At 39.3% G+C, this 26,509-nt stretch overlaps 1 protein-coding gene and 1 long non-coding RNA gene across 7 annotated transcripts in view; one reads left to right on the forward strand and one right to left on the reverse strand.

Annotated features, from left to right (window-relative positions):
* LOC133635296 (uncharacterized) overlaps positions 1-26,509 on the reverse strand; it is a 62,458-nt gene that overhangs the window by 24,179 nt on the left and 11,770 nt on the right. Inside the window, exon 2 of the long non-coding RNA XR_009822042.1 lies at positions 1,302-1,433. This is a non-coding gene — a long non-coding RNA (uncharacterized LOC133635296). The remainder of the gene's footprint in view (positions 1-1,301; positions 1,434-26,509) is intronic.
* Positions 1-26,509, forward strand: part of acsbg2 (acyl-CoA synthetase bubblegum family member 2) — a 56,638-nt gene that overhangs the window by 21,501 nt on the left and 8,628 nt on the right. For 5 of the 6 annotated variants that reach the window (XM_062028355.1, XM_062028353.1, XM_062028358.1 and 2 more), the window contains 10 exons: positions 7,311-7,443; positions 8,666-8,766; positions 10,830-11,107; positions 15,053-15,141; positions 17,506-17,626; positions 17,707-17,787; positions 17,875-18,024; positions 25,171-25,347; positions 25,550-25,731; positions 25,833-26,075. In XM_062028355.1, the coding sequence (XP_061884339.1) occupies positions 7,311-7,443; positions 8,666-8,766; positions 10,830-11,107; positions 15,053-15,141; positions 17,506-17,626; positions 17,707-17,787; positions 17,875-18,024; positions 25,171-25,347; positions 25,550-25,731; positions 25,833-26,075 (1,555 nt within the window). Of the gene's footprint in view, positions 1-2,538; positions 2,724-7,310; positions 7,444-8,665; positions 8,767-10,829; positions 11,108-15,052; positions 15,142-17,505; positions 17,627-17,706; positions 17,788-17,874; positions 18,025-25,170; positions 25,348-25,549; positions 25,732-25,832; positions 26,076-26,509 lie in introns of those variants that run through there. The other variant, XM_062028356.1, reaches the window with a different exon arrangement.

A 26,509-nucleotide genomic window follows, 5' to 3' on the forward strand; every position in this document is an offset into this window, starting at 1 on the left:
GGAGAAAGAGGCTAAAAATGAGACACATCGAGAAAGAGAGAAGCGGATGACAAGGAAACATGCTAAGGGAGATTGAAACAACAGAAGAATAAGTACTTGGTTCCTTTTAACGGACATGTAGATTGAATATACGTAAGCGTATATTAACAGGAAATTACCAAGTAGATTAATGAGAGTCTAGAGAGAGGATAATATAATCTGTTGCTTGGTAATCCATAAATTTATCCTGTTGTTGGCAAGAGTAGTACACATCAGTATATGATTGACATTAGTGATTGGATTGATATTTTAACAGTTTAAATATTTAGTTGTGTGATTATAATTGTGATTAAAAAAATACAAATCATTTTGTGATCTCACATATTTTAAAGTAAAATGTATTGGTATCAGTATTATTAAGGCCAATACCTACCCTCTAACCACATGTTATTGGATCGATACCCAACTTTGTAGTACAACCCACTACCGGTTAACTTCCTGAAAAGTTCAGTGATTTTATGATTAATTTTTGTCAGGTGGGGGGGGGGGTCTGGGTATTTGTTTTGTTGTGTTTATCTTGTGTTTAGGTGCGGATGTTCTCCCAAAATGTGTTAGTCATTCTTGTTTGGTGTGGGTTCACAGTGTGGCGCATATTTGTAACAGTGTTAGAAAATAAATAAAATAAAATATGACCACCCTCAGTGTGACATGTATGGCTGTTCCTCAAGTATGTCTTGCAATAACTTGCGTGTGCCTGCAGAAGCCTCATACAACATGTGTCTGGGCCGGCACGCTGTTAGTATGGAGAAAAAGGTGATGCTCTTTCTAGAGGACACTTAAGGCAGTGTCATCACGGCAGGCCCTCGATATTGTCGGGAGCTTTATACCACACCGTGATTGGTAGGTCGGGAGCCTCATACCACACTGTGATTGGTAGCTCCGCACAAAACGCTGTCAAGCGCCATTCATTTAAAACTCGCGGGCCGCACTAACATTAAACTTTCATATTAAGGTGAGGGCCGCAAAATAACGTCTCGCGGGCCGCAATTGGCCCGCGGGCCGCGTGTTTGAGACCCCTGCTTTAATTCATTTTCTTTTTTTATCCCAGACCAAACATGCATTTAAAGTTTAGATATATTGTATTTTTGGGGAATTTATTCGTAAAATGTGTTGTACCACTACACACACATCGAGTGGAGCCATATGAGGTATCGTCAGAATGCCCCCGGACGCCTCCCTATGGAGGTGTTTAGGGCGCGTCCAACCGGAAGGAGGGCACATTAAGGACTCAGGACACGTTGAGAGACTAACTCCCAGCTGACCTGGGAACACCTCGGGATCCCGTGGGAAGAGCTGGACAAAGTAGCTGGGGAAAGGGAAGTCTGGCCTTCTCTGCTTAGGGTGCTGCCCCCACGACCCGACTTCGGAAAAGCGGAAAATGATGGATGGATGGACTAGACAAAAAACAGAAATGAAAATAATTTCAACGTACAGACCAATTGATTTGTCAGAAAAAAATTCCATAGATTAACCAATTCAAGAAAAAATCAATCAAGGCAGCCCTAAAAAAAAATATTAAGTTAAACCATTTTGCCAAAACATCTCTGGTTTTCAGAACTTAAACTAAAAAAAAATGTAATTGTCTTTATTTTTTAGCATTGGACCCAACGATAGATTTAAAGTAGGGCTATCAAATTTAACACGTTAACTTAATGTGATTAATCACAATTTTATTTTTGCATTAATCATTTACAGTATGAATGCAGATTAATCACACAAATTATTTTGAGCGTGCATGCTTCTGTCCCTCAACAGCTGATCCTTACCTGAAAAGCGGGCGGGTTGTTTTACGGTCAGTGACAGTGATCAGGTCAATGTGTATGTCAGTGCAAAGATGAGTTCGGAGACTCAGACCGGTGCCAAGTTTTCAAAATACACCCGTACGAGACTTTTGATAAAACCAAGGTAATTTGCATATATTGCAGCAATGAATAATTTTATCGAAGGAAACACGGCAAGTAGAAAAAAAACATCCAAAATCTCAACACGTTTTTGAGAAAGCTGCTAGCAAGAATGCTACTAGTACATCAACAACAGGCAGTGGAGTACAAACAAATTTAAACTAATTTGCGGTATTTCAGAATATTTTAGCAGAAAGAAAAGCTGAAATGTTAAATAAGGATCAGTGTTTTTAATAAATCAGGTCACAGGGCGTGAGAGTCCGTGAGTTGCATACAACAGTTCGCCTCGTAGTAACCTCAACCAGCATAACTGCAACATTTTTGTCTGTGTGTGTGTTGGCAGTATCTCTGCAGGGGGATGGGTTATAGTTTGATTGGTGGATTGGTTAGTAGAAAGCGAGGGAGTGTGTGTGTGTTTTGGAGGATCCTTTGCAACAACTTCCCCCCCGCCTTACTCATTTGGCTTGCGTGACCTTATATGGAAAATGGGGCTTGTGGTGTGAGCAATTTCATCCTATCAGATCGCTCGGGGATAGGCGAGGGTGGGACTGTGTAGAAGGAAGCAGGCAGGCCTAATCGGGTGGGGTTTTTCAAGGGGAGGTACCAACCAAGCCGGCCGGCTGCTTGCTATTTGAAAATGAATGATATGCTGCTCATGTAGTGGACACACTAGGAGATTAACATTTAAAGAGACAAACTGAATAGAGCAGAAGAAGGTTGGTTTTTGTACGGACAGACATTAAAATCCCAACCAGGCCAAAGATCAGTTTCTAACAATGCAATGTGAGTATTTCAGACAATTTTACAGTTTGTATTCATGCCTGTGAATATGGTCATTCACATCATTGTATTCTCAGCGGATTGAATCGATTGAAACTGGACTGTTCAGATTGTCTTCAAATCTTTTGCAATCTGAACAGTTTATTTGCCATCGATTCAATGCCCTGAGAATAATGTGTTATATGTATTTCATGTAACTGGGATGGATTCATCCATTCACTTTCAAAACCAGTGTAAAAACTATACAGTGCTTTGGGCAGTTGTGTTCAAATTAGTTTTTTTCAATTATCACTGACATTTTTTGATTTTCATATGGTTTCAATATTTACCGCATCTCTGCATGATGTGAACGGTGCGATGGTGCTCCCAATGACACGTGGAGAGCTGGTCTAGTGCAGCAAGGGTGTAACCCACCCAGCGTTTGTTGTGAACTGCGATGTCCGCCTGCTACATGGGCACCACAGAAACTGTGTGTTTAGGGTCTCCATTAGCTTTTATGTCAAAGGCAGCAGTGTGGTCATGCACTCAGGAAGCTGAGAGTCTTGTCCAGTCATAAACTGCTGCACTGGATGCTCTTTAAGAGGGGGCAGCTGGCGAAGGATCCCATCATATGGAGGTCTGATCAATAGTCATCTCTGTGTTATTTTCAGTAACAAAGACTCGACTAGTAGGTTTAATTGCAGGTTATATGTGTCATTCAGTTTGGGTTGTTATAAGCTTTTTTCTACCGTTAAAAAAATAAGAGTTCAGTGCTGTTCAGTGTGTCAGTCCTTCTGTTGCTGCAATAGAACAGCTGTGTCTAGGCACGACCCTGCTCTACTTTCATAATCCGTTTTTGTTTGTACGAATGGAGCTGGAATCATGTCATTGTCAGTTTGAGCAGCCATCTGACTATCCAGTCACGATGCACCATCATTGGAAATATAAAAAAATAAAAAAAACACACCACCAGTCTCCATTCTGTTTCACTTTGGGTTTTTGAGAAGTTAAAAAAAGGGAGGAATGTTCATCCTGTGGATGTTTCCAGTAAACTGCTCCAAGAGGGGAAATACTTTGGGCTATGTTTGAATGAGAACGTTACAAGGAGGCGGTGAATGGAAAAAGCTCCGTCGTCATGATTTGTTAAGGAATTTGAATCAGCTTATAGTATGTCAGTCTCACAGTCACATTTCACAACAAAGTACAAGATCTTTTTATTTCTAACAGTGTTTTTCATCCATTCATTTATTTGTCGGCCTGCCTGGATTAGGTGGTACCCTCGCTCATAAACACATTATAAACGGACTGTCTGTGAATGTAGCTCGCCGTTATAACTCTGTGGCGGTCTGCATCACAATGTTACTTCTTAACACAACTCATACACACCCCTTGTCTGCCAGAGAACAAGAAAATGTAGCAATTTAGCAAGTATGCAAACCCCTTTGGATACTCTTTTCAAAAAAGGACAAACGTCTAATCTAGCGGCCTTTTCGGCCTTTTCTTCTGGTATTGGGGACATCTGGACTACGATTACACTGCAGGCTAAAGTGGCCCAATCAGATTTTTTGGAGATCTGATTTTTTCCAGCTGACTGTTTACACTGCAAGTAAAATGTGATTTTTATCAGACTCCAGTGTAAACGCGCACAGCCGCAATGTCGCCTGGACGTCACTTGCATGCGCACTTCGATAAAGTGAAAACAAAGGAAGTTGACCGGGAGGAAGTCGCTACTTTTACAAAATAAAATAAGATGCAACACCTTGAAAATTTGAGGTTTTTTTAAATGTGGATAGTAAATGAAAGTAATATAATGTATGAATGGATTTATACAGTGTAATATATTTGGGAGGATTCTAATCTTTTAATGGCTGTTTATTGATCCACGCGAGCTTTATTTTTGTAAGAAAATGCGCCACAGTGTCAATTCCAGTCTTTCAACAATCGCTATTTTTTCAGAATCAAAATATATATTCATATATTACATATAGCCTATTATTTGCGGACTACTGACAAATGATTCACCAAAAATGTGGTCTTCTTAAATAAAAATCGAAACCGGATGTTGTGATGACATATCCATTTCCCCTGCCGACTGCGTCTTTCCAGCGCACACGAGTGACTTAGCTTGCCCAAAGCTGACGGGAAAAAAAAATCACATTCACTGCAGTCACATTTGAAAAGATCAGCTTACAATCGGATTCAGGACTACCTCCTGATGTGGCCTGAATCTGATGCCAAAATATGAGGTTTTAAGCATTTGGATCCTTTAGACTGGCAAAAAAATTAAATCTGTGTCACTGGAGGGGAAAAAAAATCAGATTTGGTGTGCAGTGTAAACGGGGTCTTGGAGACTGACACAACAGCACATATGGCTCTTCTCAACGAGCAGTGGGTGCTGCTGACATACAAAACACACCAAGAAAGTTAATTTGTATTGATGAACATATTTGTTTTACTTTTCATGATTTTGTACTCAATTTTTGTCTCTCTGTTACACCACCCCAACCAAATCTACCTTCACAAATACATTGCAGTCCTGTGGGAAACACAGTATATCTGGATCAAACAGGATAAATGGTGTTTATTGGGGATAAAAACTGAACACAATTTTATGATAAAGCAAAATCCCCCTTTTTAAATGGTGCTTAAAAAGCAGCTGCCGCACTGGGAAACGGAGAAAAAAGGCATTTCTATATCATAATCCATCCATCCATTTTCTACCGCTTGTCCCTTTCGGGGTCATGGGGGATGCTAGAGCCTATCTCAGTTGCATTCGGGCAGAAGGCGGGGTACACCCTGGACAAGTCGCCAACACAGATAGACAGACAACATTCACACTCACATTCACACACTAGGGCCAATTTAGTGTTGCCAATCAACCTACCCCCAGGTGCATGTCTTTGGAGGTGGGAGGAAGCCGGAGTACCCGGAGGGAAGCCACGCAGTCACGGGGAGAACATGCAAACTCCACACAGAAAGATCCCGAGCCCGGGATTGAACTCAGGACCTTCGTATTCTGAGGCACATGCACTAACCTCTGTACCACCGTGCTGCCCGTATCATAATGTGAACATCATCTATCCCCCTGACTCATCCAGCTTTGAAATAGGCCACAAGGTCAGCTGACTGCTTGTCTTGCCACATGACCACTATATTGTAGTCAACAGTGATGACTGGTGATTTCCGCTCCAGATATTACTGCTTGATTACAATCTGTAAACAATATGGGGCAAAAATATGTCATACAAGTGACAAAAAGCAGACAAGACTGCTGGAATGTGTTTTCACTCCTCTTACCTAAATATGCCAACAGAAGTCCAATGTTATGACACACTGAAGAGAGCAAGGACCAATGCTGGGCAGAAAATTATTTTTAGTCACGGGCATATTTACATTGCGATCCAAGCAGGGATGTTTTATTTATTTAAGTGGTACCGTGCTCAACTTTGTCATCTCAACAATACAAGAATGCAGGGCAATTTGGGTTGTTGAACATCTTTTGTACCTAATCAGTGTTGTCAGTGAGTTTGATGAGACTATCCGGAATGATATGGCTCAATGGTACTATTATGTACAGTTTGACTTTGACACCAAAATAACCTCAACTAGAAAAGTCACTGTGACCTGCTCCTGAAAACACCCAGGTGTGAGTCCTGTGCGTGTACCATCGTCAGTCATGTAATTAGAGCAGGGGATCCAGGTTGCAACACCGCATCCTAAAATGTTTGCATGTTATATTAAGCTGGAAAAACATTTGTAAATCTGAACTGCTGAAATGAAAAGGTGTCAAGTGATTTGATTTTTGAACTTTATTTATTAGGAGGCACTCACTTGTTGTTTTGACAGCTAATTTAAATTGTTTATGGAATTAATGCTGAGCTGTTTATATTCCTTGATATTAATGTGAACTCATTTATAGGCAGATAAGCCTGTAGATCAGTGGTCCCCAACCTTTTTTGCACCACAGACCGGTTTAATGTAGGCATTATTTTCAGGGACCGACTTTCCACTTAGGCTTGTTTCTTTGCAATGAGATGCTGATGGAAATCAGCCTTTGGCTACAATCTGTCGCATTGATATTTTATATGTTCATTAATGTGCATTGTATCATGTCACAAAGTTATAACAAATGGCCACTTCCTATGAAGAGTTTTCTTGTACATCTATAAACAAGCTTATTGGTGTGTCTAGTGGGACAGGCGAAAGTTAAGTCGGTGAAAATGCAGTCGTTTATACATTTAATGTTTCTCTGCGGCCCGGTAGCAAATGCGTCACGGACCGGTACTGGTCCACGGACCGATGGTTGGGTACCACTGCTGTAGATGGCAAATGTAGAGGCGCTATTGTTTTGGGCCAAAATAACTACATTTCCCATGATCCTGTGGAAAGGGAAGCAAGGAAGTTGATGGAAAAAAGGCGCTAATATTGTTGTTTATGATGGAGGCTGTTGAATGCAGCAAGATCTTCTTAACCGGACACCTTTGGAATATAAATAACTTCTGTCTCCTCCTTGAAGTGTGATCATGTTTGTTATTTGTCATTATTTGCAGCAGAATTATTGGACTGTAAGTGATGCACTTATTGTCCTCAACCTCCTCTCTTCTTTTTCAGTGACTGTGTGTGAGTCCACCACCATGTCTGAAGCGTCTGTGCATCAGCAGCCTAACTCTCTGGCCTTCATGGAGTCCAGCTGTGGTTCGGGTGACAACGTACTTTCCATTGATCCGGTTTTGGATACAGCCAAGTATGTACAAATAGTGTAACAGTTAACTTTACTCTTAAAAATTTAATTGGTACAAACTTTTTTTTCCTGGTTTGGCAGCTTGAACCCCCAAAAAAGATAGCACACCTGTTTACACAAATGAACGCTATGTACTTGAAATAAAACACTATATTATATACTTTAATACCATTTCATACCCCACATACCGCGCTAATAGTTAAATATATTATGGCAATCTTGAACTTGAATCCTACTAGAAAAAACACCCAAAACTACAACCAGAAAACTCAGAAAACACAGACCTCAACCAGGCCCTTGCTCTCAAATGTAAAAAAGTCCAAATATTTATAGCAGAATGAAAAAAACGGTGTGAACATTTTTGTATGTCCCCACTACTACTAGTCGTTTCATGGTCTTCTGCCAAAGTTTATCTCTGACATGCTAGAACCATGTGAACCATCTCAGGCTCTGATAACCTCAGGGAGTGGTCTCCTGCTGGTGCTTAGAGTCAGGACCAAACATGGTGTAACTGAGTTTTGGTTTTATGGTCCTAAAATCTGGAATAGGCTTCCTAAAGAGGTCAGATGGACCTCAACATATGCAATGTTTAAATCCAGCCTGAAAACACTTATTTAATTGTGCATATGACAACAGAAAGTATTTTATCTACAGTATTTGATTGATTTTAATTTGAATTGATTGTTTTGTCTGATTTGAATTTGAATACAGTTTTATATTCTTATTTTTCCCTTCTTTTATTTTTCTGTAAAGCACTTTGAATTGCTTTGTGTACGAATTGTGCCCTATAAATAAACTAGTTAACAAAAGCTAACAAATGTGTCCAAACAGAAGCCTGTTTAATTTTAAAATGGTTTCAAAAACTGGTAAAGCCACAGCTAGAAAACATGTTATTTAAATTGTATATTTTATAGATGTTTGTTGGATGTTAAATGTGTTGTATACTTAGAATATTTGCAATTATATTTCATATATTTTTAGATGCCATTGTCGAGGTGGGGGAAATTAGTGTGAGTTTATTTAAATCGACCACTTGGCAGCAAACAGCCTCTTTTTAAAATCTTCAATCATTGGATGCCAGCACAAAATGAATAAGGCCACTCCAACCCATTTGTTTCTTTGCAGGTTCATGTTTCTGCTTCTGGTTTTTCTCAAGGATGCGGTAGCTCAGCTTGGGACTTCACCCTCCTTTTTGATAACATGTTTTTCCTTTCGTTTACATCAGTGAGTCCTCAGAGGAAGAGCCCACAGCGGAAAGGGAAGAGGAGACTATTGGCCATGTTACAGCCAAGGTCCCCGCTGAACACGCTTTAAGCGTACAAACAGGTGACACGGAACACACAGCTGAACACGGTTTACATGGCTTTCAATTTGGACATTTTCATTTGTGGTGTAAATACGTCATAGTCACATGGGGCAATTTACATGCTAGACTGTGCTATCACTTCACTTTTGGTGAACTCCGCAGAGGCCCTTGATCAACTCTTCCTGAGGAAGTGACATCTCTTTCCTGCCCTGTGTCATCCATTTTGACATTTGACATTCTTTCCTGGCTTTGTTACAGAGGGGAAAAGAGGCCTTGTGAAACATTTTTACTAAATGTATTTCATAGTTGAGGGGCTAAATCATCAGTTACCCAGCACAGGGGATGGAAGATGAACTTGCATGTTCTCGTTATAGCAGCTGTTTGTTTTAGGCCATAAAAGTGTTATCAGTTAGTTCCTGTGTGCATAGGAGACACTACAATACCACTGTGTTTGAGTATCCTGTTGCCAGTTTATCATGTTTCATTAAAAAGCACAAATGCACCTGAGTTCAGTTCAAAACAAAACATTTTGCACCAAATTCCTAAAAACATTGGAGTGCTCCTGTTGTATAGAGGAACTAGGTATACACATTGGCAGATCCTTGCATTGACATTTTCACCTTGCTAGTAAACAGAACACTGGGGTCCAAACTTGTGATTTACATAACAGAGACGTTCCTTAAGGCACCCCTTTAAGTCCCCTCTTTTTTGGTATTTACTGTTTTTTTTCATAATGAGATTCACGTAACCAAGGTGTTTTAGCTTGTAGCTTACTTCAGATGCATTCAGTCGTCATTTTTTTAACTTCTTTAGTTATACTAGTGATGTTCCTCAAGGTTCCGTTTTAGGGCCTCTCTTTTTCGTCTTAAGGGGCTATTCAACTGGTGGCCCGCAAGTTCAGTCCAAAAACCTTTTTTCAGCAGATTCTTAAAAACGCGTAACATGCTGTCATACAGATGATCTTTGACGAGCCTTAAAACGTGTAGAGCAGTCCTGTAACTCTGACAAAATAAATAGACCAAAATCAAATGTCTACTGAATATACAAAATAAGACTAATAATGAAGGGAGAAGTGCAGCCCCCCCATCCTTAGCTTTCTGGAAATGCGGCCCCCAAAACAATTAAGTTGAATATTTCTGCTGTAAGGTTGTATAATACCCTGTATATGGGATACTCCGTGTATGAGAATAATAATAGAACAGGATAGACAACACTGTAGTGGCCTCTGCGGTGCTCTACGCCATCGTCTGCTGGGATGGGGTGGGGGGGCTGCATGGCCAGAGACAGGAACAGACTCAACAAAGCCGACTCCGTCCTAGGCTGCCCACTAGCTCTTGGCCAATGTCCAGTTTGCGCATATAAGTGAGAATCCGACCAAGGAGAACGAAGTGTCCGATACATGCTCATTCAGCCAGGGCTCGTGAAACTTGTCCATCCCGATGCTCGGCGCTAGCGTCGCAGCCCCGTCTCTTCCTCCGCATTTCTTTCGGTCTCTACACGCCGACTCTGATGTGGCAGCAAACCATTAGCTGGTCTCCAGTACAAACATGGTCATTCCCAAAAAGCTACCGAGGGGCAGATCCAAAAGTTCCAAAAAAACAATGCAGAAGTCACAAAAAGGGCACCCCTTGTTGCGTAGTCCCAAAAGACAACCAAACATGAAAACAAGAGGGAAGCATCAAGGAGACAAAAGGAGCTCCTACACTCCACTACAGCTGCGCCATCTTACATTAACATGCATGGCGATCACAGCCCTGACAATTGGTATTCTGTTTTTCCATTACCCCTGATGCTCCATGATTATGCAGTATTTGTGAAAAGCATCTTTATTTCTTAAAAAGAGCAAAACAGTTACGCATAGTGATACAATATTTCATCAAAGTTGTATTTAGCCAATGTGAAATACAATTACCAGTATGTGTGCTGTATTAGAGCACTGCTGCGTATCTTGTGCAACTGAGCTTCGGGCTCAGACCGGTCTGATTGATGTATCTTGGTGGTCTTTGTAGAAATTCTCAAATATGCAACAGAATATTTGGTTCTCCTGAACTAATTTCTCTTTTAATGTCCCAATGTCCTCCAGTAAATCCCCAGCGTCCAGACTCTCTGTCAGTGACAGCCAGAGCAGCGTCACAATCTGACCTGTGGACGTGTCAGCGCGACGGCGAAGTAAACCTTCGCATGGAGGACTCCGGTCTGGCCGCCGAGACCCCGTTGACAGTTCATCAGCTCTTTACCTCAACTGTGAAGAAGTTTGGCAACTATACTGCTGTGAGCTGGAAGGAGGGCGAGCAGAAGAAGAGCCTGAACTACATAGAATACTACGAGACCTGCCGCACTGCAGCCAAGAGCTTCCTTAAGGTAAAGTTGATTAGAATGTTGACGAACATTGCTTCGTCATTGAGCAGGATGGCACAAAGCTCCCTTGTTAATGAGGTTTTCCAGCTTAGTCAATTTCAGTCCTTGTAATGTTGTTATTTCTGTGGATAATCTTTAAACTGATCCGATTTTAACTAAAGGTTTTCCTTTGTGACGTATTGTTCCTTACAAACAACCCTTTACTGAATCCTGTTCAGCATTTCCTTACATTAGTGTCACGCGCACGCTACACAACTGGGCCAAGTTTTCAGTGACGACGCTAGTCTTGCTGATTGTCATGTGGCAGCACACTTAAAGGCAATGTCGGCAACGCAGCATAAAGGGGTAAGACTGAACCTCAAGCCACACACTGAGGTCCCCTTACAAGACACAGTACTGGGGACGGCGTGGCGAAGTTGGGAGAGTGGCCGTGCCAGCAAGCTGAGGGTTACTGGTTCAATCCCCACCTTCTACCATCCTAGTCAGGTCCGTTGTGTCCTTGAGCAAGACACTTCACCCTTGCTCCTGATGGGTCCTGGTTAGCACCTTGCATGGCAGCTCCCACCATCAGTGTGTGAATGTGTGTGTGTATGGGTGAATGTGGACATAGTGTCAAAGCGCTTTGAGTTCCTTAAAAAAAAAAGGTAGAAAAGCGCTATACAAGTACAACCCATTTACCATTTACTCTACTGATTGTTAATGAATCCAACACACACACACAGTCTTAAGGTCATGCACGTGCAAGTACATAAAGGTCGATATGCCTTAAGATGTGTAGTCATGTGGCGATGAGCTGACTGCAGTTTAACCCTCACTTGTGTCACAATGTGAACTTGACACTTCCTTGTAATATGACGCTTAGTTAGTGTGTGCTGAGCAACAAATGATAGCGTATTCTATGCTTGTGGTTGTTACCCATTACTCATCGTGACACAGCAACACAAGAAGTGCCATCAATGCTGAACTTACAAGTCGTTCAAATCAAGGTGTGCTTGCAAACAAAACACACTGGTAATGTTGGCTATAATCAAACATATACAATATCTTACCAATGTAGTGCACTTGGGCAGTAATATAGAGTCAAAATGCAGCCATTATTGTCTAAATAGCTGGCAACACATGTGAGTACACCTCACAGTGAACATGTACTAATTGTGTCCAAAGTTACATATTTAGGCCATGTCCATGGCCATGGTTACTTAATAAATACATATGTATCTATGCATTTAGGCCTCGTCCACACGCAAACGCATATTTTTGTCCTTAAAAACGCAGACTTTTGCAAACGCACAACCGGAGACTTGTACTTCTCTGATGACGTCACGGTCGTGCGCTATCATTTCCAAAGCTCAACAACACTGTTTTGCTGGCTTGGAACACACTGTAAGAAGACTTAAACATTCATGAGGCTTCCTTGGCTGCTTAAAGTGTGCGCTAATTTTAGAAATAATGGAATATATCACCATGTTAATTAAACATGTTGTAATTCCACAAGTGTTGGTGTGTTTAAGCAGCACAGGCTCATATATGTGCTTTAAACACTAAAGTGCAGGCTGGTTTTATATATAATGCACATGTAATTGTTTGTCTAAATTAACATTCTTATAACAGAGGTGTAATGCCACTAAGACAGCTGCTTCTGCTTTTTCAAAATGTGCATGACAGTCAGTGTATGTGTTTGTGTGTAGACATAAACACTTCTGAAACTACACTTGTGTGAATGGAGATCGTTTTAGCCCAGGATCTATGTTTTTGAAACTGTCCTGTCTATCTGTGTTGGCCCTGTGATGAGGTGGCTCACCGCCTTCCGCTGGAATGCAGCTGGCATTGGCTCCGGCCACCCCCACAACTCAGAGAGGGACAAGCAGTAGAAAATGGATGAATGGAGACTATTTTCACTCTATATCGATGAAAAGACGCATCAAAATGGTCTTGAAAGACACTGCAATAAAATGTGCATGAGAGTTAGTGTCTGTGTTTGTGTGTAGATTGAGACAGTTTTGAAACTACACTTGAGTGGATGGAGATCATTTTAACCCCGGTTATGTGTTTCCGTAACTGTCCGTGTGGACAGGGCCTCAAGCCTTTCGGGCCAGAGCTACACAGGTTGTTAGTGGAATGTCAGCGGTTCCCATACATTAATTTATGTGTGGCGCCTTGCCATAAATAAGATTTAGTGCTCTCTTTTTCTTCTTCCTAAACACATAATAATAGAACTGTCTGTCAATGTAGTTTGTCATTACAACGCTGAACATTAGACGGCATAACCCCACTTCTTAACACACCTTTTGATGCTTTTTGACAACCATTTTTGAGAGTTGTATTTATTTCTGTTTCTTGAAGCCTACTTTTAAACATTTACATGATTTAGCCTCAAAGCCTCTCTCTTGGTACATTAAACAAACTTAACAGTAATAACGGAAGTACGACCATGATAGTTGGGAACTGTAAAATATCCCATTGAAAAACTACATTTGCACAATATGCCTTTTCCATCACAGGCAGTCAACTATGGAAAACATTACCAACATTAATGAAAAGAATCCCAGATACTAATCTGTTCTCAACAAGGTTAGGTGTTGACTGAAGAGGGAACAAAGTTGTACACAATAACTTCTTGCCCCAAGTGGTACTTTTACTTTAAGGTGTTACCTTGTGGTATGTATTTTATCTCACTGTTATTTTAGTATATTGATTGATTTTATGGTGTGTTAGAGTATGTTATTTATTTAAAAGCCCAGTTAAGGACGAGCGTGTCATGATCCGTTACCCGGATGATGGCATGATGTATGTTTTTGGTAATGTTTCTGTGTTAGTCTGTTTCCTGGGTGCACCCTCTTTCCCGGTTTACTGTTGGTTTCCATGGGCACTGATTCTCCTCACCTGTCTTAGTTTAGCAATTAGTGTTCCCACCAGGTGTTTTGGTTAATCACCCTTTATAGTGTGCGGTCACCCAGCAGTAGTTGCTGGGTCAATATTTGCTGTAGGCAACATTTACGTCTCATGTTTTTTTCTCATCGCTGTAGCAAAGTCTAGCCTTCCTCGTTTTTTCACCTTTGGTGACATTTTGGTTTTGTTCTGCTCCACGCTTGCTAGCGTCCTCAGTTTTGTATTTTTGTCTTGCCTTTATTTATTAAAAGAATACTTCATCTTACCTCCACGACACTCCTGCTTGTCTCCTGCCTTGGAAGGAACACAACAATCGCAGCCATGCGTCGAAGACGTAATAGAGCGTTAGAAATGACAAACAGCATCAGTTGCATTAATTGTTTTGGAACTATGTTGAACTGTCCTTGATACAATTCTATTCTATTGGATTCAAAAAAGCTACTGGTGGCAAATCTCTGAACTTTTTCTGGTATTGGACACTTTTAAAGATGCTAACTTTAAAACATGCATCACTTATCTCAACAAGCAGCGAGTCCTGCAAATGGTCATCATTCCTGATTAATGAGCTATAAAACTGACATATCTTAAATTGTTATCAACTACCAGCCCTTAAATACACACAAAAATAAAAGACAGAAGAACATTATTTTGTGAATTTCTAGACACTAAATTTGTGTTTCTCCCACAGCATCCACATTAAAGACATGCATATGCATCATGGATGCATAATTGCAACAAAGTTCAATTTTCTCTGTTCTAAAAACGGTTGCTGAAATGTGGGATATTTTAGTGGATGTAGGATTACCTACATAGTAGGCCTCTGTTGTGACAATCCCTTTGATGTGGAAACAGGAGGTCAGAAGATTCTGAGAAAGTTCCTGCTATCCCATTAGAAATAACAACAAATTGAATTGTTCCTTTTCTCATAGTCAAATAAATTAGGTTTTAGAACCAAAGAAGAAATGGGTACATATCATTTTGGGAATGTTGGCAAATTTGATGACATTGGAATGAACGTGTTGACGTGTAAGTCAAACTCACTTGTGTGTCTTTCCGCAGCTTGGGTTACAACGCTACCATGGCGTCGGTATCCTAGGCTTCAACTCTGTGGAGTGGTTCATTGCTGACATTGGAGCCATTTTGGCAGGGTGAGTTGTTTTCTTCATCCACCAGCTTAAAAGAGAAGAGCTCTGTGTTCCCTCACTAGTAACATATGACTTACACTGTGGTGTTCAGAAACCTTGGCTTTCACCAACTTTGCTTAAAGTCAAATTGACGTTAATAGAATGCAGCACGATGCTAAACTAAAAACAAGAATCTTTGTTTACATAATTACAAGCATATCAAGCATGAAGGGGAACAAAAGTGTAAAAATTAGCAACCTTTCCTCTGCTAGTACGTGGCGCAACACCAGTTAATCCCCTCTCATTACAAAGAAACCTAAAGTTTAGTTACTAAACACCTGCTTATGTAATGGTCATTTTTTATGGGATTATGCTGATTTTTGGTTCCCTGGTAACTGTGCCATCTTTTACGTAAGAGAGAGGTAGGGTTTGGCCTGAACTCATAAACATTTAGCTTTGTCATGATATTAAGCGGAGTCTCTTGGCCCTCATTATGACTGTTATAAAACAGCACTGATTGTTCAGGTAGTTAAATCAAATTTTATTGCATAAAAAAATGTCCTGCTGAAGATCCTCAGTATGCTCAGAAGGGATTTATGGAGGTTAACAGTACCCACATGCTTGCTTCTTTGTTTTGTAACGTGCATATGAGCTCCGGCTATTGACTTTTATTCTCCCCCGGCGTCTACTTTTTTCCCACCTTTTACGGGGAGCCGTAAATGGCGACCCATCAGTGTTCCTGTTATGTTGCCCTGTACAATGTGTGTCTGCTCTCGAATGGCGTTGTGCTGAAAATGACATTTCGTTGTACCTGTGCAATGACAATAAAGATCCTTCAGACCTTCTGATGAGAGTTTGAACCAGGGTTTACTGATTGAGAGGTGAGATTGTCCAGACACAAGCTAAATGATTATTGGCCAGTGCAAACTCTTAAAACCCTTGTGCAACACTGTGGCATAAAACGGTCATTTGAAGTGTTACGTATTGTTCAGTTTGAAGGTTAGCGGCCTGAAATTTAACCAGTTTTTTAAACTGCATTGTGTTTTTGATTGCCACATACTTACAATAGAAAATAAAAATATTGAATCGACTCTTACCTTGAAAACCTCTTTCGGCCCCTTTGACTTCCATTGTAAATGCTATTTTTTAAACAGACTGCAATCCTGGTATTTTACAATACTTAAAACCAAAATAATCTAATTCTTGCAGAACCACCAGAAGGCGCAAAACGACCATGATGCATAGCTCTCATAGAGCTTTGATAAGCGTAAATGAGTTAAACTGCCATTAAATTGCTGAAATGTAGTGAAAATGATCTTGGCCAGTTAGGATTTTGTGAACATAGTAAAGAATAGGGATGTGCCAATCGATCGGACATGCATATGTATCGGCCGATTTTCATGAAAAAGTATGTGATCGCCATTGCAGATAAACGCATTTTATTGCCAATCACATAAGCTGATCCCGTCTGGATGACACTCTATTTATCTTTAGTCCCCGGCTGACAAGCAGCTAATTATGTGTCTCCATACGCAGTGTGGAGCCGCTCATCTAACTAAGCTAATAATATTCACTTAAATTGCAGTAAATACACTGAATCTATTTTCTCGGTTTCATTATTAAGTACTATTATCACTGTAGGAGAAAGCTGAATATATTATACAGATGAAGAGAATAAAGAACTAGTTTAAATATTGTGTTGATATTGCTAAACTGGCAATAGAACTCACCATAAATACATTGAAAAATTTACAGTTAATACATGTGATTGATATCGTTATTGGCTGATCTCACTTATAAAAGATTGGTGTCTGAATTGGCAGCATACAATCTTGATTGGAACATCCCAAGTAAAGACCACATCTTGCGTGTCCCAGAGAATTTGTGTTGAAGTTGTGCCTCTGACACAACTGCACTACTCTACATGACGTGATTCAAATGTTTGCATGAAGGCTGCACGTTGTGCAAGTTTAAACTCATGTTTCATTTCACATTTTATGGTTGTTTTTTTATGTGTGCAAATATGAATATATTGAGCACAATTGCACAAAAATGTATGCAGTCTGTTGGCAAAAAAACCCAAAAAACTTTTTATCAATGGATAGGTCTGAAGTTTTTAAAAGATGTCAAGCGTTGAAAGTTATTATTGCTAATGTATGACACTTTTTGGAGCGAGACACAGTTCTACGGGTAAATATTGCTAAATATGGGTTCTAAGGGTAAATATGTATACAGTAGTTAACCTTAAGCTTTCACGAAGGTGTCAGGGAGCAAGGTTACACTCCTATTGTATCCCGCACAACCACACTAGCTGGCATTGGTTCCAATCGGAAATAAATGTAAAGAACTCATCCAATGTGTGCTAACCATGAGCCTTTTGTGTTGCAGTGGCTTCGCTGTAGGCATCTACACAACCAATTCCCCAGAGGCATGCCAGTATGTGGCAGAAAACTGCAAGGCCAACTTCATCGTGGTGGAGAACCAAAAGCAGCTGCAGAAGATCCTTCAGGTGCGACACTACCGTATACATTTACACATTCGCACCGACGAGCCACATTTTGACTAATTTCCAAATGTGTTTGTCCTCAGGTGCAGGACCAGCTGCCACACTTAAAAGCCATCATCCAGTACAAAGGTGCACTAAAAGAGAAGAGACCAAATCTGTACAGTGTAAGTCCACATTGCCAGTAGGAACAAACAGAAGTATACTCCATGCACACAGAAGCAGCAGTATGTTCATACTGTCTCTTCTTACAGTGGGATGACTTCATGGAGCTGGGACGTGACGAGCCTGATGCGCCGCTTGATGAAATCATCTCTAGCCAGAAGCCTAATCAGTGCTGCACGCTCATCTACACCTCAGGGACCACCGGGCAGCCCAAAGGGGTCATGCTCAGCCATGACAACGTAAGTCCCACCTGAATTTGTGTCACATGTGCCTCTAGTTAGTCATGTGGTCCTCTCAGATCTTTCACTTGGAAAAATTACAAAACTGCTTTGATTATACTCTTTCTATAGGAATTCCCTTTCAAAAAGATCAGTAAACTACTGCTATTATTATTGCTGAAGATAACTTTTACGATACAAATATGAGACTGCTGCTCTTTTCTATGACTTGTGTGTGGAAAAAAATCAAAGACATACATTTTTTCAAAATCATTTGTGTCACATTTCATTCATCATATTTTATCAACAGTAGTTTGATGACATGTTTCATTGATCACTTCTAGTTAGGGGTGTAACGGTACACAAGGTTCAGTACGTACCTCGGTTTAGAGGTCACTGTTCGGTTCATTTTCGGTACAGTAAGAAAACAACAAAATGTACATTTTTTGGTTATTTATTTACCAAATTTGTAAACAATGGCTTTATCCTTTTAAAATTGGGAACACTATAATAATTCTGCCCACGTTAATCCGCATTAAACTGCCTCAAGTTGTTGCTCAGATTAAATAAAATGACAAAACTTTTCTTCTACATATAAAAAGTGCAACATTAAACAGTTTCAAGTCAACTCATCATGCTTAATTTATTACAGCATTTGGGAAGCCTGTAGTTGATTTGTATTATGTAAATGTTATTTTTATCAACATGTGATAGCAGGGACCCTGCCATTCAAAACTAGGCTGCTCCATTACTAATGATTAATGTAACTATAGCTGAAAAAATAGTACAATAGGAATAGGAGAGACTATTCATCCCTGAACACCATGGAGTTCATGTAGGCTTAATGATGCAGTTACATTATTATATCAACTATCAGAGACAGAAACTCTTCATTTAACATAATGTCCTTTTTTGCTGCTTCAACACAGAAAAAGGTAAAGTGAAATAACAGACAGACTTTGCTGTCCGTAACACACACACACACACACACACACACACACCGCAAAATGAGCTAACGTCACGCACGCTAAAAGCTAATTAGCCTTCACCTCAAGCCAGGACTGCGAGCGAGCTGAGCTGCCATTTAAGTTTCTAGAACGTCAACGGGCTCATAGTGATGTTACAAGTAGTTGACTGGGAGCTGTTTATTATAATTTGGGGAGAGTCCGCTGCCTGATGCTTACCTGCTAAACACCTACCTGCTCATCACGACACTGGAGCACTGACTACATGCGCTCTGAATACGCACTGCTGATTGGCTGTTACCGCTCTGTGTGTAACCAATCAGATGGTGGGACAATGCTGGGTGCTGTGTAGAGTACTGACAGAGGCAGAGGCAGAGCGAAGCAGCTTGTTAAGACTTTAGCTTAGGCGGCTACTTAATACGTTCGTGTGGAAACTCGTTCGGTACACCTCCGAACCGAACCGAAACCCCCGTACCGAAACGGTTCAATACAAATATACGTACCGTTACACCCCTACTTTTAGTTTGCTAGGCTATGTCAACACTTAGATTGGGTACTCTAGTCTGGACTAGGGTTGTACTGTAAACCTATACTAGTAAAGTACCGTGGTACTAATGAATCATACTGCCTGTAAAAAAAATAATGGTTCCCGTTTTTGTTTTTATTACGGGCATGACGGCGCCATGACATTGCTACTTATACGAGCAGAGGAGCATGTTCCGCAACCCACAATCACAGAGTACTTAAAAGCAGACACGGTGTGTAGACAGATAGGGAGAACTCTACAAGAAGTACTTTAAAACATGGCCTGCTAGCTAGCGGCTAACGTTCATCTGCAGTTGGCAGTGTTTTACCTACTTCTAAATCACTAATCCTCGCAACCAACCGTAAGTTTCTTATAAGTATCACTCCTGCAGGACGAGGAATAGCTAAACATGCTTCATTACACACTGTAGGAGGATACAATAGCTCACCACTAACAACAATCTGGCTCTCAATGTAAACAAATGCCATGGCTGGATCTACACCCGACATCCACAGTAATGATACCAAGTACAAGAGCGTATCTAGTCGGTACTACAATGATTACATCGATATTTTTTATCGTCACAAATATGTTTTCCTTTAAAAAAATATTATTTTTATAAATTCAGGAAATACGTCCCTGAACACATGAGAACATTAATTATGACCGATATATGATCCTGTAACTACTTGGTATCGGATCGATACCCAATTTGTGGTATCATCCAAAATTAATATAAAATATCCAAACAGAAGAATACGTGTTTATTACATTTTAACAGAAGTGTAGATGTAACATGTTAAAAGAAGAAGTAAGCAGATATTGACAGTAAATGAACAAGTAATTAATAATCAATTCTTTACTGCTTTTCTCTCATAAATTTGACAAAATAATAGACTGAGAAATGACACAATATGTTACTGCATATGTTAGCAGCCAAATTAGGAGCCTTTGTTTGCTTACTTACTACTAAAATGCAAGTTGTCTAGCATGTTCACGGTTTTATTTAAGGACTAAATTGTTTTTCGATTGCAATAAGAAACATATGTTAAATGTATCGTAAGAATTTATGTTAAAATAAAGCCAATAATGCCATATACCAAAAAGTATCGAAAAACATTTTGGTACCATTAGCAAAAGCAAAAATGGTCTTGTTTTTATTTTAGATAAACACAATTGTCATGTGACTACTTTATGTTCATAAAGTAAGGCCACTAACATGACAAAGTGCTGTTTAATGTATTAAAAAAATATTCTGCTGTTTTTGTCTGTTCACATTACACAAAAAGCTTCTGAATTTCGCCGAACTTGGATGATGACGCTACCAAAAAACAACACGGACTAGTGTTGAAATTACAGCAGTAAAACATTACTAATAAATGACAGAAAACGTGTCTGAAGCGCTGCCTGTAAAAATACAATCTTATTGTGTGGTATTTTATGTAGTAAAAGTTAGGGGTGTCCCAATACAACTTTTTCACTTCAGCCTTGAGTATTGGCTATAACTGATTTTAATATATCAGCACGAATGGTGGTACATACTTTTGATTTTGTAGTGTGGAATGTTATAAAAAGCTTGATCAAGTCAAATTACTCAAGAGAACAATGAGCATGAAAACACCTTATGACAGAGTTATGCTTTTGAAGTGTTAATTTGTATTTTAGTGACACCTAATGGTTACAATAATTCATTAAGTTCATGACGCAGGAAGTTGAATGATCCAGACATGTTTGTTACTGGATGCTTTCTATTACATTTTTTCCTTGGAGACTTTGTATCTGTAATATGCAACTATACATTTTGATACTTCTTTGTATTGACAGATGTCGTGTTTTGTACTGCAATATTGATCAATTAAGGACTACCTCCTACCATGTTTACCTTTTGTAAATGACCTGACTACAATACAAGGAAAGCTCAAACTTGTGTGCTTATTGGGGGACATTTAGATGTTAGCTGGCAGTCCAGCTTTGCACAAGAAAACACACTGCATGACTGCTTGTTTTTGAGCGCTGTACCCGAGCAAGCCAATGTTTTTGCTAATATCGGAACGATATCCGATCTTTAATGTTTCTTTGTTTTCATGTTTTTTTACCTTATTTTTGTGGACTTTATGTATATGCACTGCAACCACATAATTTCCCCATTGTGGGATAAATAAAGTCTATCCATCCATTAATATCGGATCGGTACACCTTTAGTAAGAGTTAAGAGTTTAAATATCCAAACAAAAAATCGTTCTAAAAAGAACATTTCCAAGCTTATTAAAACAAATGGAAAGGTATTGGATACACACACCACATTGTTGAAAGAAATGGAAAATTACTTTAAAAACATTTTTCCTAATCCAGTAATCCCTCCTGAAACTACAAATTTTTTTCCAGAAAATTATGAAAGAAAATTGAATTCGGAAGAAAGACATTCATGTGAAGGCCTCATTAGAGAGGAAGAACTTGTGGAAGCTGTTAAATCTTTTCATCCAGGGAAAACCCCAGGATTAGATGGAATACCTATTGAGGTTTATCAAGTATTTTATGAAGATCTTAAGAAACCATTACTTTCTAGTTTTAATTACTCATATAAAACAGGTTTTTTGTCCAACACTCAAACAGAAGGCCTTATTTCTTTATTATTGAAACAGGAAATAAATGGTCAGTATAAAGACCCAGTTCATCTAAAAAATTGGAGACCAATAACACTTCAGTGTTATGATGCTAAAATCCTGGCAAAATGTTTGGCTACACGACCTAAGTCTGTTTTGTCAAATATTATTCACCAAGATCAATCAGGCTTCCTACAAGGAAGAAACATAGGAAACAATATTAGACTGTTATTAGAAAATATAGAAAATTATAATATGGAAAATAAAAGAGGCTTGATTTTTGTAGCTGATCTGGAGAAGGCTTTTGACAAAATTAGCTTGGATTTTATTTGTAAAAGCTTAGTTTTTTTCAATTTTGGCAACTCCTTATTACACTGGATGAAGACGCTATACAATAAAACTGTAGAATTATCAATAATGGATACATCTCTGGGACAATACCGCTATTAAGAGGTCTAAAACAAGGGTGCCCTTTGTCTCCATACTTATTTATTATTGCTATGGAAATATTGGCGATTAAAGTTAGATTGAATAAAAATATTGAAGGGCTCAGTAATAATAATATTGAAAGTAAAATAACAATGTATGCAGACGATACAAGCTTCTTTATAAGCCCCAATCCTCATTGTTTGCGAAACCTTCTTGATCTTTTGGACATATTTTCACAGCAATCTGGGCTTAAAATAAATTATGATAAATGTAAAATATTAAGGATCGGAAATCTAAAGGGAACGTCCTTTCGAATGGAATGCAAAGTGCCTGTTTTGTGGACAGATGGACCAGTTAACATACTTGGTGTTGTTGTCCCAGAGAATCTGGAAGATCTAGGCTCAATCAATTATGATAATCGACTAAGAAAGCTGGATAAAATTATGCAATTATGGAAAGGGAAATCCTTAACCTTGTATGGTAAAATATATATTGTCAACTCGTTAATTATTCCTCAATTTATTTATTTGTTTTTGTCATTACCAGCTCCATCACAAAACTTTTTTAAGATTTATGAGCGGAGGGTCTTCGATTTTGTCTGGGACGGCAAACCAGAAAGGATTAAAAGAAAGGTTTTGTACAATGAATATGAATATGGGGGCCTGAAACTTCTCAACCTTGAAGCTATGTGTCTGTCTTTAAAAGCATCAATTGTTCCAAAGATGTATTTAAACACTGAGTGGTACACAAGTGTTCTGTTAGACAAAAAACATGTACTGTATCAAAAGAAATTGTATCCTTTTTTACAAGTGATCCCCTCCCATTTTTCTTATGTAGAGAGTCTGCTGGGAAACATGACGGGGTTCATAAAGGAAACAATCCACTCATGGTGGTGTTTTCAATGTTATGTACCAAAAAAAAGAGATGATATTTTGCAGCAGATAATATGGATGAACTCTAATATTGTAATAGATGGAAAGCCTTTCTTTTGGAAAAATATGCTTGAAAGAGGAATCATTTTTGTCAATGACATTATCAATGAGAATGGTAAAATTATGAAATACGATGAATTTACAACTATGTATGGTGATGCTTGTTCAAGCTTTTCATTTAATCAACTAACTGGAGTCATTGGGAAAAGATGGAAACAAATTAATTATGGAACTACTAAATTATTAGTTTGTAAACCCTTAATAAGAAATTCTAGTTGGCAAAAAGGAACTAAAATAAATGGAAAAATATATAAGTTTTTTTTAATAAAGAAATCTTTGAAGGCTGCCCCATACAACACATATGGAAAATGGGAGGACTTTTTTGACTGCCCGTTGCCGTGGGATGCAATATTCAAATTAATCTACAAAACCACTATCGATGTGCAAAATCGTTATTTTCAAATTAAAATTATTTATAACTTCCTACCCACGGGAAAAATGTTAAAAATATGGAATATGACCGAGTCAGATGATTGCCGATTTTGTTGTCAGGAGCCTGAATCCACCCTACATTTGTTTTGGTATTGTCATATTGTGTCTTCGTTTTGGGTGGAAGTTGAAAAAATGTGTTTAAAGATTGGTTTGTTTATGAAGCTTGATGTGGTTTCTGTTATTTTAGGAGAGTTCATTGACAGTCATGATTTAGTCAATTTAATTATAGTACTCGGTAAAAGGTTTATTTTTAAGGCCAAAAACAGATATTCACTTAGTATTTCTTTCTTTAAAACATTTATTCAGTATTTTTTAACTTTAGAAAATTATATGGTTGAAAACGATAATGATGCCAAAAAACATAAAAAAAGATGGGAAGTCCTCAAAGGCTTATTTTGAAAATGTAATTTTGTTTATATATGATATGCAATCTGTTGTTGCATTCCCTATTTTAAGTGTACATAAATGAAGGTGTGTGTTGCTGAGTTCGACTTGGGTGTTGCTGAGTTCGACTTGGATCTGGACTGTACATGGGTGCTTAATTTGAAAATTTATTTTTGTATGTGGATTGTATGCAACCTGTTGTGTTCCCTGGTTTTTGGTGTACATGGGTGAAGGTGTATGTTGCTGAGCCCGAACTGGACGTTATCTGAACTGGACCTGGTTTTAAGAACCCTTTTGAACAATCTGATTTCATTGACAACCCGGTCTGGTGAAGTCAAGGTCCTTTGTTTGTTTTGTTTGAAACTAAAGCAATATAAAAACAATTACATAAAAGATAGTAATTAATGAAAATGTTAATGGACCAGCACCACACACAATCATGTGTGCTCTAAAGACTGTATCCCTTGCAGACTGTATTATTCTATATTGTAGGAACCAGAAGATTTTCTTTTTTTAATAACAGAAAGAGACAGCCCCTTTTGTGTAAATGAGTGTGGATGAGTGTGAATGGGGGAGGGAGGGTTTTCTTGGGTTGATGCACTAATGGTAAGTGTATCTTGTGTCTTTTTTTTATGTTGTTTAAAATAAAAAAACAGAAAAAGAAAAAAAAAGAGTTAAGATGAGTAGTTTCTGTGACCAGTTAAAAAGGTTATTGGCAAAGTCAAACTTTTTAACTAACTTATTTTGGTGGCGCTTGGAATGTATATTTGTCTCCTACTAGGTCCATTTTATACAACCATTAATGTACAGTATCCTTTTCTTTGTATTACCCTTAGATGACATGGACTGCACTTTCCACTGGCCGCCACGTGCACCTGACGGACGCCACGGAGTCCCAGGAGGTGGTGGTCAGCTACCTCCCACTCAGCCACATCGCAGCTCAGATGGTCGACATCTGGGTCAACATGAGGGTCGGTGGGGTTACACACTTCGCCGACCCAGACGCGCTTAAGGTGAGAGGGCCCAGCGTGTCATGTGCGCAATGAATAGCACTGTGTAATCAGCTGTGAACACAACACACTGGCTATGCTCCACTTACTTCTTGTGTAACAAATCAATGGTCTATCCCTAGAGGGTTATGAGTGCCTATTAAGTAAACTGTGCTTCTTTATTTGCAAACAGTATTGTCTTTCAACAAGTGCACGTGTGTTTCAGGGCTCTTTAGTGAATACCATGAAAGAGGTGAGGCCCACTGCCTTCCTGGGTGTGCCACGTGTCTGGGAGAAGATGCAAGAGAAGATGAAGTCTGTCGGAGCCAAGTCCTCAACTGTGCGCCGAAAAGTTGCCGCCTGGGCCAAAGACGTGGGTCTGCAGACCAATCTGAGAAAGATGAATCAGTATGTGCGCAATTTGAATGCCTTTTTATTATGCCTTTTCATTAGGCTTGCTTTGAAATGTGACGCGTTGTCTGCACTTGTTTATTTTTTTATTTTTGAAGAACGAGTGTGGCAGACCCAACATCGCTGAGCTACCAAATAGCCAAAAAGCTTGTGTTCAAGAAGGTGCGCAAGGCTCTGGGGCTGGACCGCTGCTACAGGTGCTACACAGGCGCCGCCCCCATTACAAGAGACACTCTGGAGTTTTTCCTCAGTCTGGACATTCCACTGTACGAGCTTTACGGCATGAGCGAGAGCACCGGACCTCACACCGTCTCCCTCCCAGATGCTTTCCGGCTGACCAGGTATTGGTTGTTCCTCTGTATTCTAAGAACACTATTAATAACTTTAACCCTCTGGAAACGTTCCATTTTTGTTATCTTCAAAGCCAAACAGGACATAACATTTTTTTAGTTTTTGACGGGGCGTAAAAACATTTTGGATTCATTTTGGCGTGACCCCAGGATGCAGAGATGGTAGGTGAAGTGCAGATAAAACACATGCAAATGCAAAGCAACATCCAAACAAACATGAACCCCCAAAACACATGCTTTAGAGGGAAAACACAACTCATAAAATTGCTAGCACTATAATATTGTGTAAAAAAAAGTTTAAATACAGAAAATGTACCTTTTCACTTTGCCAACTTTCTTCCAGGCATCCCACTCATGTATTTACATATCCCTCTCCTTTACTAACACTTTCATGTGATTAATTTAATTGTTATTATTTAATGACA

This window comes from Entelurus aequoreus, linkage group LG19 (assembly GCF_033978785.1).
Source record: "Entelurus aequoreus isolate RoL-2023_Sb linkage group LG19, RoL_Eaeq_v1.1, whole genome shotgun sequence".
Taxonomy (NCBI): domain Eukaryota; kingdom Metazoa; phylum Chordata; class Actinopteri; order Syngnathiformes; family Syngnathidae; genus Entelurus; species Entelurus aequoreus.